At 41.8% G+C, this 14357-nt stretch overlaps 2 protein-coding genes across 3 annotated transcripts; one reads left to right on the forward strand and one right to left on the reverse strand.

Annotated features, from left to right (window-relative positions):
* Window positions 1-388: 388 nt before the first annotated feature.
* Window positions 389-11879, reverse strand: LOC121732432 (uncharacterized protein CG5098-like). Of its 2 annotated transcripts, none has more exons than XM_042122307.1 (9): window positions 11304-11879; window positions 7622-7780; window positions 6224-6321; window positions 4323-4396; window positions 3345-3498; window positions 2989-3136; window positions 1836-2699; window positions 1430-1689; window positions 389-1086 (listed from the first exon to the last, which is right to left on the reverse strand). In XM_042122307.1, exons 1-9 carry the CDS (start codon window positions 11373-11375, stop codon window positions 783-785), a joined length of 2133 nt encoding a protein of 710 aa, XP_041978241.1. In that variant the 5' UTR covers window positions 11376-11879; the 3' UTR covers window positions 389-782. The 2 variants fall into 2 exon arrangements, with proteins under 2 accessions (XP_041978241.1, XP_041978240.1); XM_042122306.1 differs by having other exon boundaries at window positions 7622-7786.
* A 348-nt stretch (window positions 11880-12227) lies between these two features.
* On the forward strand, window positions 12228-13600 carry LOC121732433 (B9 domain-containing protein 1). Its single transcript, XM_042122308.1, has 3 exons — window positions 12228-12565; window positions 12852-13079; window positions 13469-13600. Exons 1-3 carry the CDS (start codon window positions 12316-12318, stop codon window positions 13582-13584), a joined length of 594 nt encoding a protein of 197 aa, XP_041978242.1. The 5' UTR covers window positions 12228-12315; the 3' UTR covers window positions 13585-13600.
* The last annotated feature ends 757 nt before the right edge of the window (window positions 13601-14357 follow it).

Here is a 14357-nt window from a genome sequence, read left to right on the forward strand (position 1 = left end):
AAATATGTGTTTTCTGAATGAAATGTGAATTTCATAAATTAAAATTAAAAATATTGCTAGGTATATTTGGCCCACTTTTTATATAATATTATAACTTTCCCCCAATTAAATTTGAAATATACCAGTACTATAAAATATATACTTTGATTACAATAATCAAAACTTTTGTATGATTATCTTGCTGAAAATCAATCATTGAGATTTCATTTAACATAATGAGTACTACTACTCAAAAATAAATAAATACGAAAGTAACACAAGCCGTATATCACACAGATAAGAAACACTACGAGTACCATAAAAATATTGGCAAAATATTTTGTGCACATGTAAAAACATTATAAAAGATTTTCGATAAAATATAGTACGATAAATTCACGATTTGGCATCAGAACACCCAACGTGATGGGCGTTTTCTAATCCCGAGGTTGAGGTATGTCGCAATACTCTACCGTCACATACACAGTCGGCTCGTCTAGCTACAACAAACTACATAACGATACCTACATCCGAGAGCCCCTTCCTAGAGATTCCATCATCAGATGCACACCGGTGTCTTAGGTCCAAAATATATAAATATCAATTAATAAGTACACCAAATCAAAGCATTCAATATACTCTCCGTACTAATACCATAATGAGTAATATTATTAACACTAAGCATCTCTGTCACGTCCACGATCACAGGTAACTCGTCCGAGCTTCGACAGAGTGGTCGCTGCTGAGCGTCACAGAATCAGGTAACGGGATCGCGCGGTCACACTTCACGCACTAGTCACTCATCACTGCGAGTCGGCGTGTCGCGGGCACAGCGCACGGAAGTCGTCGCGGAGCGTCCACGCGGTCGCGCAGGGGTAGTGCGCGGCGGCGGGGCAGGCGCGCGTCGCGCACGATATTGCGGCGCCGGCGCGTGTGCACGTCCCGCAGCGGGCCGCTCGCGCGTTGCACACCGCCGGTGCGAGGCCCCATATACGCGCGCCCGCCGCCAGCAGCCCCGGCGCCCACACGCCGCACGCCTCGTGAAACCACACCTCCGCACCACCCGACGACGACGCGAAGCGACGCTTCGATGCTTCGTCCATCGACCTGAAAGTTAAAGAGATGACTGTGAAGGGTACACTTAATTTATTGTATGACTTTATTGTGATTAATACCATTGTATTCTAGCCATAACAATCCTTATAAAGCTGGAATATATGCGTCGTAAGCCTCGTTAAGAATTTCAAAATTAAAAATTTAAGAGATACAAATCGCAAGATAAAAAAAACTGTACCACATTAAGAAGATTATAAACATTTGGTCACTCTAGTCATAACAATTCTATTTACAAGTTGTTAATAAAAATCTTAGAAAGATTACTAGCTGTGAAACTATGGTGAACACAACTGTTTTATGTGGACATTCAAACTGACCTCACAATATAACATACCTGTACTCATCACACTCCGTATCTAGCGCATACGGGCCGAATAGGTCTCCCAGTCCACTGTAATGTGGTCCTCGTTCACAGAACGCACACAGCCAGGAGGCGTCAGGCGTGGACGCGTCGTACCGGAGCCCTAGGGTGCTCGCGTGGAGGCCACGAGCACGGAGACCGTTCCGCCACTCGTCCCCCCGGGCCTCATCGTTCGCGCCCGCCGCAGCGTTCACTACTGCGACCGATACCGGGGAATCCCGCGGTCCCACGATCTAGAAATCGTAATGTTTGATGACTTCTGTGATGTTGTATAAATTTTAATTTCTGTTTCAAAATTATTAATTCACAAGTTGCTAATATTATAACGGAAAAAAATAACCATCATGCCTATTACACAGTATAAAAATACTTGACTCACTTGTATATACGGCCCTCTAGACCGGCTCGAGCTGGCGTTGCTGCCGGAGTCGTACGCGTACGCGTCCTTCACGGATCCGTCCTTCTTCTTCTTCTCCGCGCCCTTCTTCCTCGCGACCTTCCTCCTCTCGTCGCCGGTGCTGGCGCGGCTCGTCCGCTTCGACGCCTTCTTCTCGCCCTTGGTGGGGGCAGATTTTCTGCGCTTCCTCGCCTTCGCCGTCTGCTTCTTCTCTTCGACTTCGGCCGCGGGCGGTTTCTCGCCGGGCTCGTCGATGCCCGCGAACATGCTCTCCAGCTGCTTCTCGACCTCGATCAAGCTCGCCGAGACGGGGTCCGCGCTCCGGGCCGCCGCCTCGGGCTCCGCGGGCTTCGCCTCGGAGGGGGACTCCACGGGTACGTTGGTGGACTCGTTGGAGGTGCGGGCGCTCCGGCGGCGCGGCGCGGCGGCGGTGGGCGGGGGCTCGGCGCTCGGCTTCTCGGGCGACTTGGGCGGGGACTTAGGCGACTTCTCGGGCTCGGGGCTGGCGAGGACGCTCTCGAGCTTGTCGACGGTGGCGGGAGCGTCGGGCTCGGGCGGCGGCGGCGGCGCGGGCACGGGGGCGGGGTCGGTGCCGGCGATCATGGCGGCGATGTCGTCGATGGTCTCCGCGGAGCCGGAGCGGGCGCGGCGCGGGGGCGGGGGCGAGGGGGAGGGCGGCGCGTGCGCGGGGTGGGGCGGAGGCGGGGCGTGCGCGTCGCCATTCTCGGCGGGCGGCGGCGGCGGGGAAGGCGCGCGCTCCGGCGCCGGCACCGGCACGCGTATCGTGCGCTCCGGTTTCCGCTTCCGCTTCGAGCCGGGCGGCGCGCCGCACGAGTCGGCCGAGTCCTGAAAATTTTATTGCCATTGTATAAGCCCATTTCTCCATCTATATAATCGTTTGTGATTAGAATAACTAGACCATAACATCATTTTTGTCAAGATAATATTGGTCATTAAATGTTTATAATTCTTTCAGAAAAAACATTGCGTGTGTTTCCATCTCTGTGACAAATGTATATTAGTAAAACTGTAAGTATACGGACGCCTTCACATTAAGTCGCGAGTAGCGCTGCTGCCGCACTACTCGCGACTTAATGTGAAGGCGACAGGCGTCCAATGTGTCTGTGTCACTTACCTCGTTGGAGCTGGGCGGGCTGGGCGTGTGCACTCGCGGGTGTACTATGACGGAGTGCGGGGACGCCGGCGCCGCAGACAGCCGCTCCAGCAGCGCATCGACGCGCGCGTGCACCGCGCGACCGTGCGGCGCCGCGCGAGCTATCAGACTGGAAACAATGTTGTCATGTTTTTTATCCCGTTTAAAGAACTATGCAAATACTTACAAAGGCGATCTTTACATAATATTTACGACTTGTTACATTAAAACAACCAATTTTATATACGAAATATTTGACAGCATTGTATGTACAACGTCTACTGTCAAACGCCAGCAACCGGTCGCAAGATCGCCTAGCCAGTAAGCAGTCAATTTACCTGTTGATAGTGGGCGCATCTCTCACGGACAGCGCGGGGGCGGTGGGCGTGGCCGGGGCGGGCGCGGGGGGCGGCGCCGGGGAGCCGTTGGCGCCGCGCACGCTCAGGTCGACGCCGCCGCGCGGGTATAACTCCGAGTCGCGGGGGGCTTTATCTGTGACGATAGTGGAAATTTAAAAAAAAAAACTATTTTTTTTTATAAAGAAGTGGATGGCAAAGGAAAACGACAGGACATCATCAATGAGATACCAACTCGTTCGACGTGAGCGTGAAATAATACCAAATCCATACATCCATGATTACAAAGTTTAGCACATAATAATATGTATATATTATTATTAAGTAAGTAATATAATAGTAGTAAAGTAATACAATGATATTATAATGTCGCGTATCGCAACTATTGCCGCTGTTATGTCACTCAATAGATAGGTAACTAGGTCGAAGGAAGATTGTACTTCTATATTAAGATCGTTGAAGTTCTATTGCTGCATTTATATTCAGCCCTTTTGGACAGGGAAGTGAGCAGGGAAGTGAGCAGGGAAGTGAGCAGGGAAGTGGGCAACGCGAGAATGTAAATAGTCACCCGCACTCGTCATGCCGCTGCCGCTGTTTGACGGGGCAAGTACGTAGAGGGCTGAGTGCAAACGCTCACTCGCGTCGTTACTGCCTGCTTGTATTCAGGGCAATATTACCGGCAGCGTAAGGAGCAGGGGAGGGGCTGAATGTAAAAGGCCCAGGGCCGGATTTATATTTTTTATGAGTATGGACGCTGCCGCCCATAGGCCTTGGCCAAATCCAGATCTGACAAGGCCCATAAAATTTATAGGCCGGGATCGCACCTGCATCTATTCTGATGTTGCGAGTGTCCATGGGCTACGGTAGTTGCTTTCTATCAGGTTGCTTGTTTGCCTTATTTTATATTACATTACAAAAATATTTTATATTACAAAAAAAAAAAAAAAGAATGTAAGTCACCTCGTCCGGGTAGTAGCGGGAACATGTCTGCCGAAATCGGCGCGATGAACTTCACACCGGGAGACGGGGTGTGTCTGAAAAACAACACACACTTGTAGTAGGGGAGCCCAGAGTGCTATTTTGTATACCTAGTTACTCGAGCGTCATGGAGACCTGGTAGGCTTTTTACGTTAGGTAAAACTGACAAAACAAATAATAAGAGCGTTTTTTATTTATTTTAGCGGTAAGTTCAGAAACTGCAGCCATTTTAAAAGTAGAAAATTGCTTATTTAGGTAAATTATAACAAGATTTAAGACAACAAGGCCTAAATCATTTAGTTTAGTGCAACATAAAATATCTGCGAAGTTTAGTTAGGAAAATATGAAACTTGATTTTGCTTTTAATTTTAGTATATCCCTACAGGTTCATCTAACCTTTAAATCGTCAGTGCTTTATGTGGAAGCTTCTTTGGGGTATACTAAACATCTTAATCTGACAAATCCGATGACATTTCAATATTCTAAAATAACTTTTTTGAACCCACCACGTAAGAAATCTGATTTCTATACCATGACAACTAGACACAGTCATGTCGGAAGCCTATACAAGCTTAATCTGACACGCTCGAGCATGTCGAAATCCCCTCTTGGGCTCCCATACTATATTTATGATTTCAAACTACACCATAATGATTGTATCAAAACTGGTAAAATTATAATTTATTTTCTACACAAAGATATCAACTTCTCTGATAGTATGTAACTATCAGAGAAGTTGATTCAGAGGCAGATGGCGGATCTACGTAGTTTGGTCGAGTTATGTCAAACCCAGCCTAAAGATTACAGTTTACATTGAATCGACATTATCCAACCAAATGACGTAGGTCCGTCAACTACTGAATCTATTGAATTCACACACTTGCCGCGGTGTTGAGTTGCCTGTTCCAAATTTAAATGGCTTATAGATATAAATTCAGGAGCATCCATACAGTACCAAGTGGCAAGTTTCCACGTTTTACGCTCTGTGTTGACCAAGTTTGATTTTAAGGACACAGATAATTATGTAGTGTTATACTGTGTACTATTAACTATACTAATAACAAAATAATATTGTGCCATGTGCCATGTTTGTTGTTGTTTTTTTTTTAATATAAAGTAATCTGATCTCGATAAATAATAAAAAAAAATATATATTTTTTGATTTTTGATAGTTTTATTTTTAATTTATATAATTTAAATACATATAATACTACTAGTTGCCCGCAACAACGTTGCACCAAACAAATTAATCAATCAAGAACAAATCAAGAAAACTGGCCAAGTGCGAGTTGGACTCGCGCACGAAGGGTTCTGTACCACAATAGAGCAAAAACAGGCTGAAAATAGTGTTTTTTGTATGGGAGCCCCCCCTAATTATTTAAATTTTATTATAAATTATTAAATTACAAATAAAACTGAGTATTTCGTAAATATTTCAAGTGCCTATGTATTGCCGCTATTGATATCGAGCAAAAAAGTGCAAAAAAATCACGTTTGTTGTATGGGAGCCCCCCTTAAATATTTAATTTGTTATGTTTTTAGTATTTGTTGAGTTACAGCCTGGAGACACACAGACAGATTCGGAGACATCGAAGTCTTAGTAATAGGGTCCCGTTTTTACCCTTTGGGTACGGAACCCTAAAAAACGAATAGCATATCAGCCACGATACGAATTTCGCGTTAAATGGTCTTTTTGTGATTGCCAGAATGCGTCGTGGCCGTTTTCATTACAGCCACACCGCGTCGTGGCCGTTTTCATTAGAGCCACAACGCGAATTGCGCGTCGTGGCTGTTTCACTGTGACCACAACGCGTTGAGAGCTATTTTTCCGCTCACTGAGCGTTTTCGGTCTTTGAGCGTTACATATAGAAGTAAGCAATTACCTCATGGTGTGGTTGTCGGGCGGGGTCGGCGTGTGTCGGTAGTGGTCGGGCGGCGTCGCCGTGTGCCGGAACACCGAGTCGCCGGCGCCCTTCATCACCTGCAACAACACATCCTGCGTGTACCGGGTACCACGGTGTTAGTGTGATGAATGATGATGCATGAAATAAAACAGGTATGAAAGTAAAAAACAGACATGAAAGTGCAAAACAGGTATGAAAGTAAAAAAAAAAACAGGTATGAAAGTAAACTGATAAAGGTATGGAAAATAAAATGAATCAAAAGATCGAGACTAGGAAAGAAATGGAACACATTCTGATATCATGGAGTAGTCATTAATGATTTTTTTTTAATTAGAGCGTAATTTCAATTTTCAACGGCTGTATGTTGTGAAAAAATGCGTCGCCACGTACGGCATACAACAAAATCTCGGCGGGGTTTTAGAGGCTGGTACCGCCGAGATTTTGTTGTGTGCCGTACGTGGCGACGCATTGACACTATGGCACACACATGCATGCCGCGCGCGGTGCCTTTGTATGAAGATAACTTACTTCCCCTCCTTTTACTATGAGGCAGATAAGGCAGAAACCTACAAAAATATTGAAAGGTGGGTACGTTCAATATAAACCCTAGACCGTCCATAATATTGGGCAATACGTGATATTGGGCAAAAAAAAATGATGGTCTAGGGCCCGCTTAAAAGTTCGATTTGCCATGGGGCCAGCGACGTCGTCAACAAGTTCTTATGAGATGTATTACGACAAACTTACTTGGCGACCGACTGGCAACGTTGCCAAGTTGCCAGAGTCGACCGCTCCGCATGCGGCGACTGGTGACGCTGGCTACCTGGCGACGTTGCAAGTTGTTTGTACGTGTTTGTATGCTCCGTCACTCACTCAGTCGCCAAAGTTAAATCATTCCGACATAAACTTAATAATTCATCAAATGATTTAGTCACACCCTCAGATAATAATTATTGAACATTTTTAGGGTATTTTCTTAAATCGTCATAGAGTTTGAGAAAACCACCGCTTTGGCTTCGGTTGGATACAAAAGATGACCGATAATATATATATGTTTCATCTTTTTACGACGCTGGTAATAATAATATTATAATAACAGTGCTGTAACAGAGTAACATTGGCGACCCAGTCTGCCATGGCGACGCAGGCGCGGTCATGACAGGACATGACATGACCAAATCTAAGGTCAAATTGAGAAAAATCTCAAAATCTTGCCAAATAATAAAAGGAAACTAGCTATCCCGTCGCTGGCCACGTCGCTATGGCATCTCGGTGAGGTATGGCCCTAAGCTTAATTAAATGAAATAAGTTCATTATGAGTATATAATAACATACTCATAATAAAATTCTTTCATTTACTGGTACTATTGTACTAACCTGCATACAGTTTGGTATTATTGTACCAAGCTGCAACGGATCCGGTGGTGACGGAGCGGGCACGTGGTACAAGTGCGGTGGTGGTGTCGGGGTGTGCCACGTCACGCCGCGATCTGACGCCATGTGCGCTTGCGGCACTCGCGCCAGGAGATTCGCCACCTGCAACTGGTACGCACGCTTGTTATGTCAAAAAAAAAAACAAGTACTATCAGAGAAGTTGATTCCTATGCAAATCGGGGACCTAAGTAGTTTGGTTGCATTACGTCAAACCCAGCTGACAGATCACAATTAACATTGAATTGACATATTCGACCAAATAACGTTGGTCTGTCAATTGCATAGTAATCAACTTCCTCGATGGTAAGTCCTTTAAGCCACTCTGACATTGGCAACTCACCGAGGCGGCCATTTTTAAAAGAAGAAGAAGAAGTACATACGCAGCTGATCAGTAATCAAAATGTGACCCACAACAATATTAATCACTGCCGCTCTCACCTGAGTACGGCACTCAGAGACATTTAATTACAGTCAGAGTGGTACATTAATTACTTAAATGTAATTAATTCAAAATTTTAATAAGCCACATACATTATGTCAAACTCTTCATTAAATTGAAGGTTAATCGTAATTAAATGTCTCTGAGTACGGCGGTTAGTGTTTAAAACGATAAAACTCTCATTAATATCTAACTAGATGACGCCCGCAACTCCGTTGCGCCAAAATTCATTTATCGCGCGGGAACCGTACATTTTCCGGGATAAAAAGTATCCTATGTCCTGGGACACAAAGTATGGAGATACTTTGTGTCCCAGGGAAAGACATTCCCTGGGACACAAAGTATCTCCATACCAAATTTCAGCTAAATTGGTTCAGCGGTTGGGGCGAAAAGAGGTAACAGACAGACTGACAGACAGACACACTTTCGCATTTATAATATTAGTATGGATATGGATGTATAAAATTCTTAAGTCACAGTGTTTGTGGCCGAACTCCTCCAAAACGGCTCAACCGATTTTAATTAAATTTTGTACGTACATTTGTTAGGCCTGAGAATAGGTTTTTATCTACTTTCTATATTGATACTAGAAATAATTAATAAGGAAAAAATACAAGTACATACAAATTGTGAAATTGCAGGATGTTATAGTCATGCAATATTTAGTCCTTGTGTGTGAAGTAACTTTTGTAACATCTGACAAAACATTGTACATCTATGTCTTTTGTAGAAAACAGTGTATTTTTTTAAGTGGGTTGATGTATATTTCCTTTTGATCAATTTTAATATGAACTAGCTTTCCGCCCGCGTGGAAATCGGTTCTATCGCGCTTCAAAATGAAACGTACCTACTTATTTTCGTGAGGGACAATCACATATACTGGCGCCGTTGTAGTACATGCTATGTATCAGAGATGGCGCTGTGAAAAATGATTTTCCCTGTTTTCCTGCTTTTCTCTTGAAGTTTTTTTCTGTCATTTTTTTCTATAGACCTCACGGAGCCCGAGACCTTTCCAACGAATGTAAAACCGCGGAAATTGGTTTGTGCATTCTGTAGTTATAGCGTCAGGAAGGAAAACCCGACTTATTTTTATAATATATTAGATAAATGCATATCCATAGTCCATACTAATATTATAAATGCAAAAATGTGTCTGTCTGTCTGTTACCTCTTCACTCCCAAACCACAGATTTTGCTGAAATTTGGAAAAATATTTGAGGCCTGGGAAAGGACATAAGATACTTTTTATTCTGGAAAAATGAATGGTAACCTCGTGAAAAACGTATTTTAGCGCAACGGAATTACGGGCATCATCTAGTACAGCAACAAATATAATAATATGAGGTAAATACAGTAGGGCCTCGGTAATCCGGACTCCCGCTTGATCGGTGATCGCTGTAAAATGGGCTGAAGATAACAAATTTGATAGCCAAGAAGTTATGTTTCTCCGTCAACTTAGAGACCAGGCTTTCGAAATGAAGTGCGAAAAATATAAACAGAAGAGTATTACCTTTCTAAAAAAGGATTACTCAACTAATGTTTTATTTTAACTTACTGATCTTGTTCTTACTTGGTTGTAATTATGAACATGTACATTTTGTCTTTTAAATGCTAAAATTTAAAAATTAATTAAAGAAACTAAGGTTAAACATGTGTTTAATTAACATTAATTGATATTGCATACAAAATCCGGATGCTTCGACAATTTGTAAAGATTCTCTCTCTCCGGATTAACGAGGCTCTAATGTACTTAGTTAATGGAATCAGGCGTTACTTTGCGGAAATCCATAGTTTAAATTTAGTTTGTTATCACTTAAGTTAAGTCACTTAACGGACGTTGTCGTAGAGTCTACATCCTGAGGATGCTCCGGTGTTGGGGCGAAACGCGCGTCGAGGTTTTCAACCTGCATGGTGGTGAGGGGCCTTGCACGGATTTGCCAACATTATTGCTTGTGTGGTGGTGGTGTTTGCAAGTTCTTGCATGCGAGTGTACGCATAGGCAGTGTGGGAGGAGGGAGGTGCTGTACGCATGCCTATGCGTACACTCACTCATTTACTTAAAGGTGGAAGTTGTTTTCGCGAAATATTGCTAAAAATAATAACAAACTAAATTTTCTAATGTACTTCATTGATTGTGGTGAGAGACGAGCAACAGATCATACTTTTAGTTGTTTGTGATACTCGGAAAGTGAGGAAATAATATTTATCAGTGCATTAATCATTAACCACATCCGATAAACTCAGTGTTTTTACAATTTTTACTGTCCATATTTTGTCCATTTATAGTTTATATTTGCATGTATATTTTGGTGCTTTTATTATGTATTGTGCAAATTATCTTATTGCTGGTTACTATGTTAAATAAAAGATTGCAACATAATTATTATATGGAGAATATTTAAATATCTTTTTTCCTCTAAACAGATAATGAAAACAATGTTACATTACAACAGTTATACAGTATGAGAACATCATTCCTATTTTAATATAAACTTATAATAGTCAATTATAATACCTGATGTCCATAATTGTTTTGGATGTACTGTGTATTAGAATATTTTTATAAAATTGGTCTAGAAATAGTAACTTGGTTTCTGGAACACAATAATAGCAAAGTTTTATATATAGCATGTGAGATATAATTTTATGAGTCACAAAATAAATGTACTACTTTGTTCATTCAGGACATGAATATTAGTGTTCTTAGAAGGAAAAATGTTCTTCCTATAAGAAACATGCAATATTTTTTTTGCTTATTTTATTTTTAACATTAATGTGAATACAATGTTTCAATAAGTGTAATTAAATATAATATGATTAATTCATAGAATAAAACACAAATAAAATTATGTAAGCGATAAAATGTAATGTAGTGTTATTTTTATTGTTTATTTTATTATTATGGCAACTCTTGTTTATGATAATGTGTGAGTAGAAAGGTCATTTTATGTAGATTATAGTCCAAACAGCTGATTCTCATAAGCACACAAAACCACTACGAAACTGAATGAAAACATGCTGTGATTATACATTTTAAAATCGAATGTTTATTATATTCGAACATAATACGAATAAATAGGAGCCACATCAATTTTATATTGATGATTATGCAGCTGTCGCGAAATTTTCGCGAACGCTTTGTTACGTTTGAGCATTGAAATTTGAAAGCAAACAAATAATCAGCACCTGCAAAGGACTCCATCCCGAGCCGAGCTGCGATTGCCTCCCGTTGGGGTTGTGCTGCGACCCGCCGGACATCGTGCGTGCGACCCGCTCGGCGCTCCGATCCGCGTGTTCGAGCTTCTTTTCCACCGCAAACAATTAACTCAATCCACCATAATGATACCGGCAAATGAAGGCTTCGCCCGCGTAACTACACTCCCTTACGACGTGTACAGAAACTTCTCAGGTGTTTTCATAGAAACACGTTGTTGTCCTCGCGATTAGCGATAACGATTATCCACAACATAAGAATATAGCACCTGTACACTGCGGTTTTTACACTAATTTCACATAAAAGCACATTTATTTCTCGTACGGTATGGTGTTCACGAATCCGAAGCTCACTTCTTGTGACATTTTGAATGCGTTTATTCTTTGATTGTACACTCGATTTGATGTATTTACACTCCTATCTCATGCCTTTAGCTTTTGCACGCTTATTTTTTGCGAAATACGTTCACAATATTACTATTAACTTAGAGAAAAAATGCAAATCAAATGAAACTATGCACAAGGATCACATCCAACAATGGTGGCCGATTCGGATTTTGAAAGCTTGTCGAGCGCCATCTTTTGACAACTTTGTAAACATTCGGCGTAGGTAGGTAAAACAGCACAACGGAAACATGAAACATGCAGAAAAATCCAGGAAAAATATTCTACCATAGACAATATTTTTACGCATACTGATTATTTAAAATTTTATCTATTTTTATATATTTTTTAGTTTAAAGATTTATTAACATTATCAGAAGAATTTTAATTCAAGTTTAGTTGTTGTAAATACTATTTTTGGTCATTTTGGCATAATTTGGTAAAATCGACAGAAATATTTTGGTTGTGGTAACATTGGTTGTCATGGTTACTTTTGTTTTTGTTTACTCTATCTTGCTTTAGTAAAAAGTGAGAAAAACACTTTATTTTGCGAAGCACGATGCTTTAAAAATCTGAATAGCATTATAACAGGCTATCAGCTATGAATGAAAACGATCTTACCAACTTCTTAGTATCTTTTAGTGGTCACATAGAGTTTGTTAGGTTTCCTGCGGGTGTATTTGACGACCAACTGTATTTGCACTATGAAGTTACTTGGGGACCAGATTGGGACCCCATTTCTGGTCTAAGCTCTGGTGTGAGCCAGATGGCCAGATTTGGAAGTGACCCAGAGCGAGTGGTTTTTAATATGCCAGTAGAAATGACGTTCGGTAGTACGAATGTGTATGGATGTAAGATTTTTATGTTTTGAGATGTTTAAATTCAGCCACCGTCGCGCCGCTGCTCCTGGCGCTGCCGGCAATATTGCCGTGAAGGCATTAACGACGCGAGTGAGCCCTCTACATACTTGACGCGTCGGGCAGCCGCAGCGGCATGACGAGCGGCATCGCATGTGCCTATTTACATTCTCGCGCTGCCCAGCCCGACAGGGCTAAATGACTAAATCTAAACGGCACATTACGTTTTGTTAACTAATGATCAAGTCTTTCTATTCTAAAGTTGTTGTTATATTTTCAGGGCCGCAGCTCATCACAACAGTCCGCGCTAGGAACAGCTTAACAGGGGACTGTTTACGTGGCTACGCCCTGTTCTTGTTGCCCCCTGCGCCAGGCACACAGCAGCTAACTGCACCGCTGATTTGTCCGCGCTCCGCCACTGTACTGGGGGAGTGGTTGGCGTGGGCCACTGGCAAAAACCCGGAGTTGGCTGACCCAAAGATGCTGGCGAACGGCAAGGATAGCTATTGTAAGTGTTGCCTGTAGTAAAAATTGTAATCTAGTCTTTGCTAGTTAGAAGTCATAGATATGGATTAAAATATTTAAGTTTAGTTAAATGTCATATTTTATAGGCTGGAGTTGACATAGCCCGAACAAATTATGTAGGTTCAGGGTTCTGAATGAATCAATTTCTCGATAGTACAGTCAGCAAATAAATGGTTGAATTTAGCATGCATACTTTTATTTATTGTTGCTATAAAGGGTTGCAGAGTCAAGAGTACACAGAGTTAAATGTAACTCTATGTAGACTCTCAACTTTTGACTCGATTCTCCCTGCGTAAAATATATTAATGACCTTTTATGGGGTTGTAGTCCCAATCATAAAGTGAGCTTTTTATTATCACTTAATCATTTCAGTGATCCGGACCTCTTCTTACGGGACGGTAGAGCTACGGATGACGATGGTCTCGAAAGACTTAAGAAAACTTGGCTACGACAATCAGCCCGCCAAAGCTACATACCTAAGTCAATAAATGCATTTTTTGTAAATCGTGTTTTTGATCATCCCTTTAAAACATAATAAAACAGAGGAGTACCTATTATTATGAGCTTGGCTTGGTATGTAGGTAAATTAATACTCTATCAAAAACAGTAATTAATAATTTTGGCTTATTTTTGTGATAATAAATTTCATTATTTATTATTACTATTAAATACGTTATCACTTCGCTCAGATATAATAAGTATACCAATAATCGTTCTATCTTTTTTATGATTTAAGGGGACAAACGAGCAAACGGGTCACCTGATGGAAAGCAACTTCCGTCGCCCATGGACACTCGCAGCATCAGAAGAGCTGCAGGTGCGTTGCCGGCCTTTTAAGTAGGGAAGGGAAGGGTATGGAAGGGAATAGGGTAGGGGATTGGGCCTCCGGTAAACTCACTCACTCGGCGAAACACAGCGCAAGCGCTGTTTCACGCCGGTTTTCTGTGAGAACGTGGTATTTCTCCGGTCGAGCCGGCCCATTCGTGCCGAAGCATGGCTCTTCCACGTATCTGATAATAATATATACCTATTTAGTTTACGACTAATATTATTATTGATTATGTATATTTTGTATACTGCCCCGGGCCCCCATAACGTAGGTAGGTAGGTATGCACTATGCGCCGTAATATTATGTTAAAATAATTATAATTAGTCCCATATCAATTCAAGGTTAGCTTTGATTTTACAATATGCCTAAATAAAAAGATACAATAATATCGTATATGAACGCCAGCGGCGCCATTTTGGGTTATTGCTATA

Source organism: Aricia agestis, chromosome 12 (assembly GCF_905147365.1).
Source record: "Aricia agestis chromosome 12, ilAriAges1.1, whole genome shotgun sequence".
In the NCBI taxonomy this organism is placed as follows: domain Eukaryota; kingdom Metazoa; phylum Arthropoda; class Insecta; order Lepidoptera; family Lycaenidae; genus Aricia; species Aricia agestis.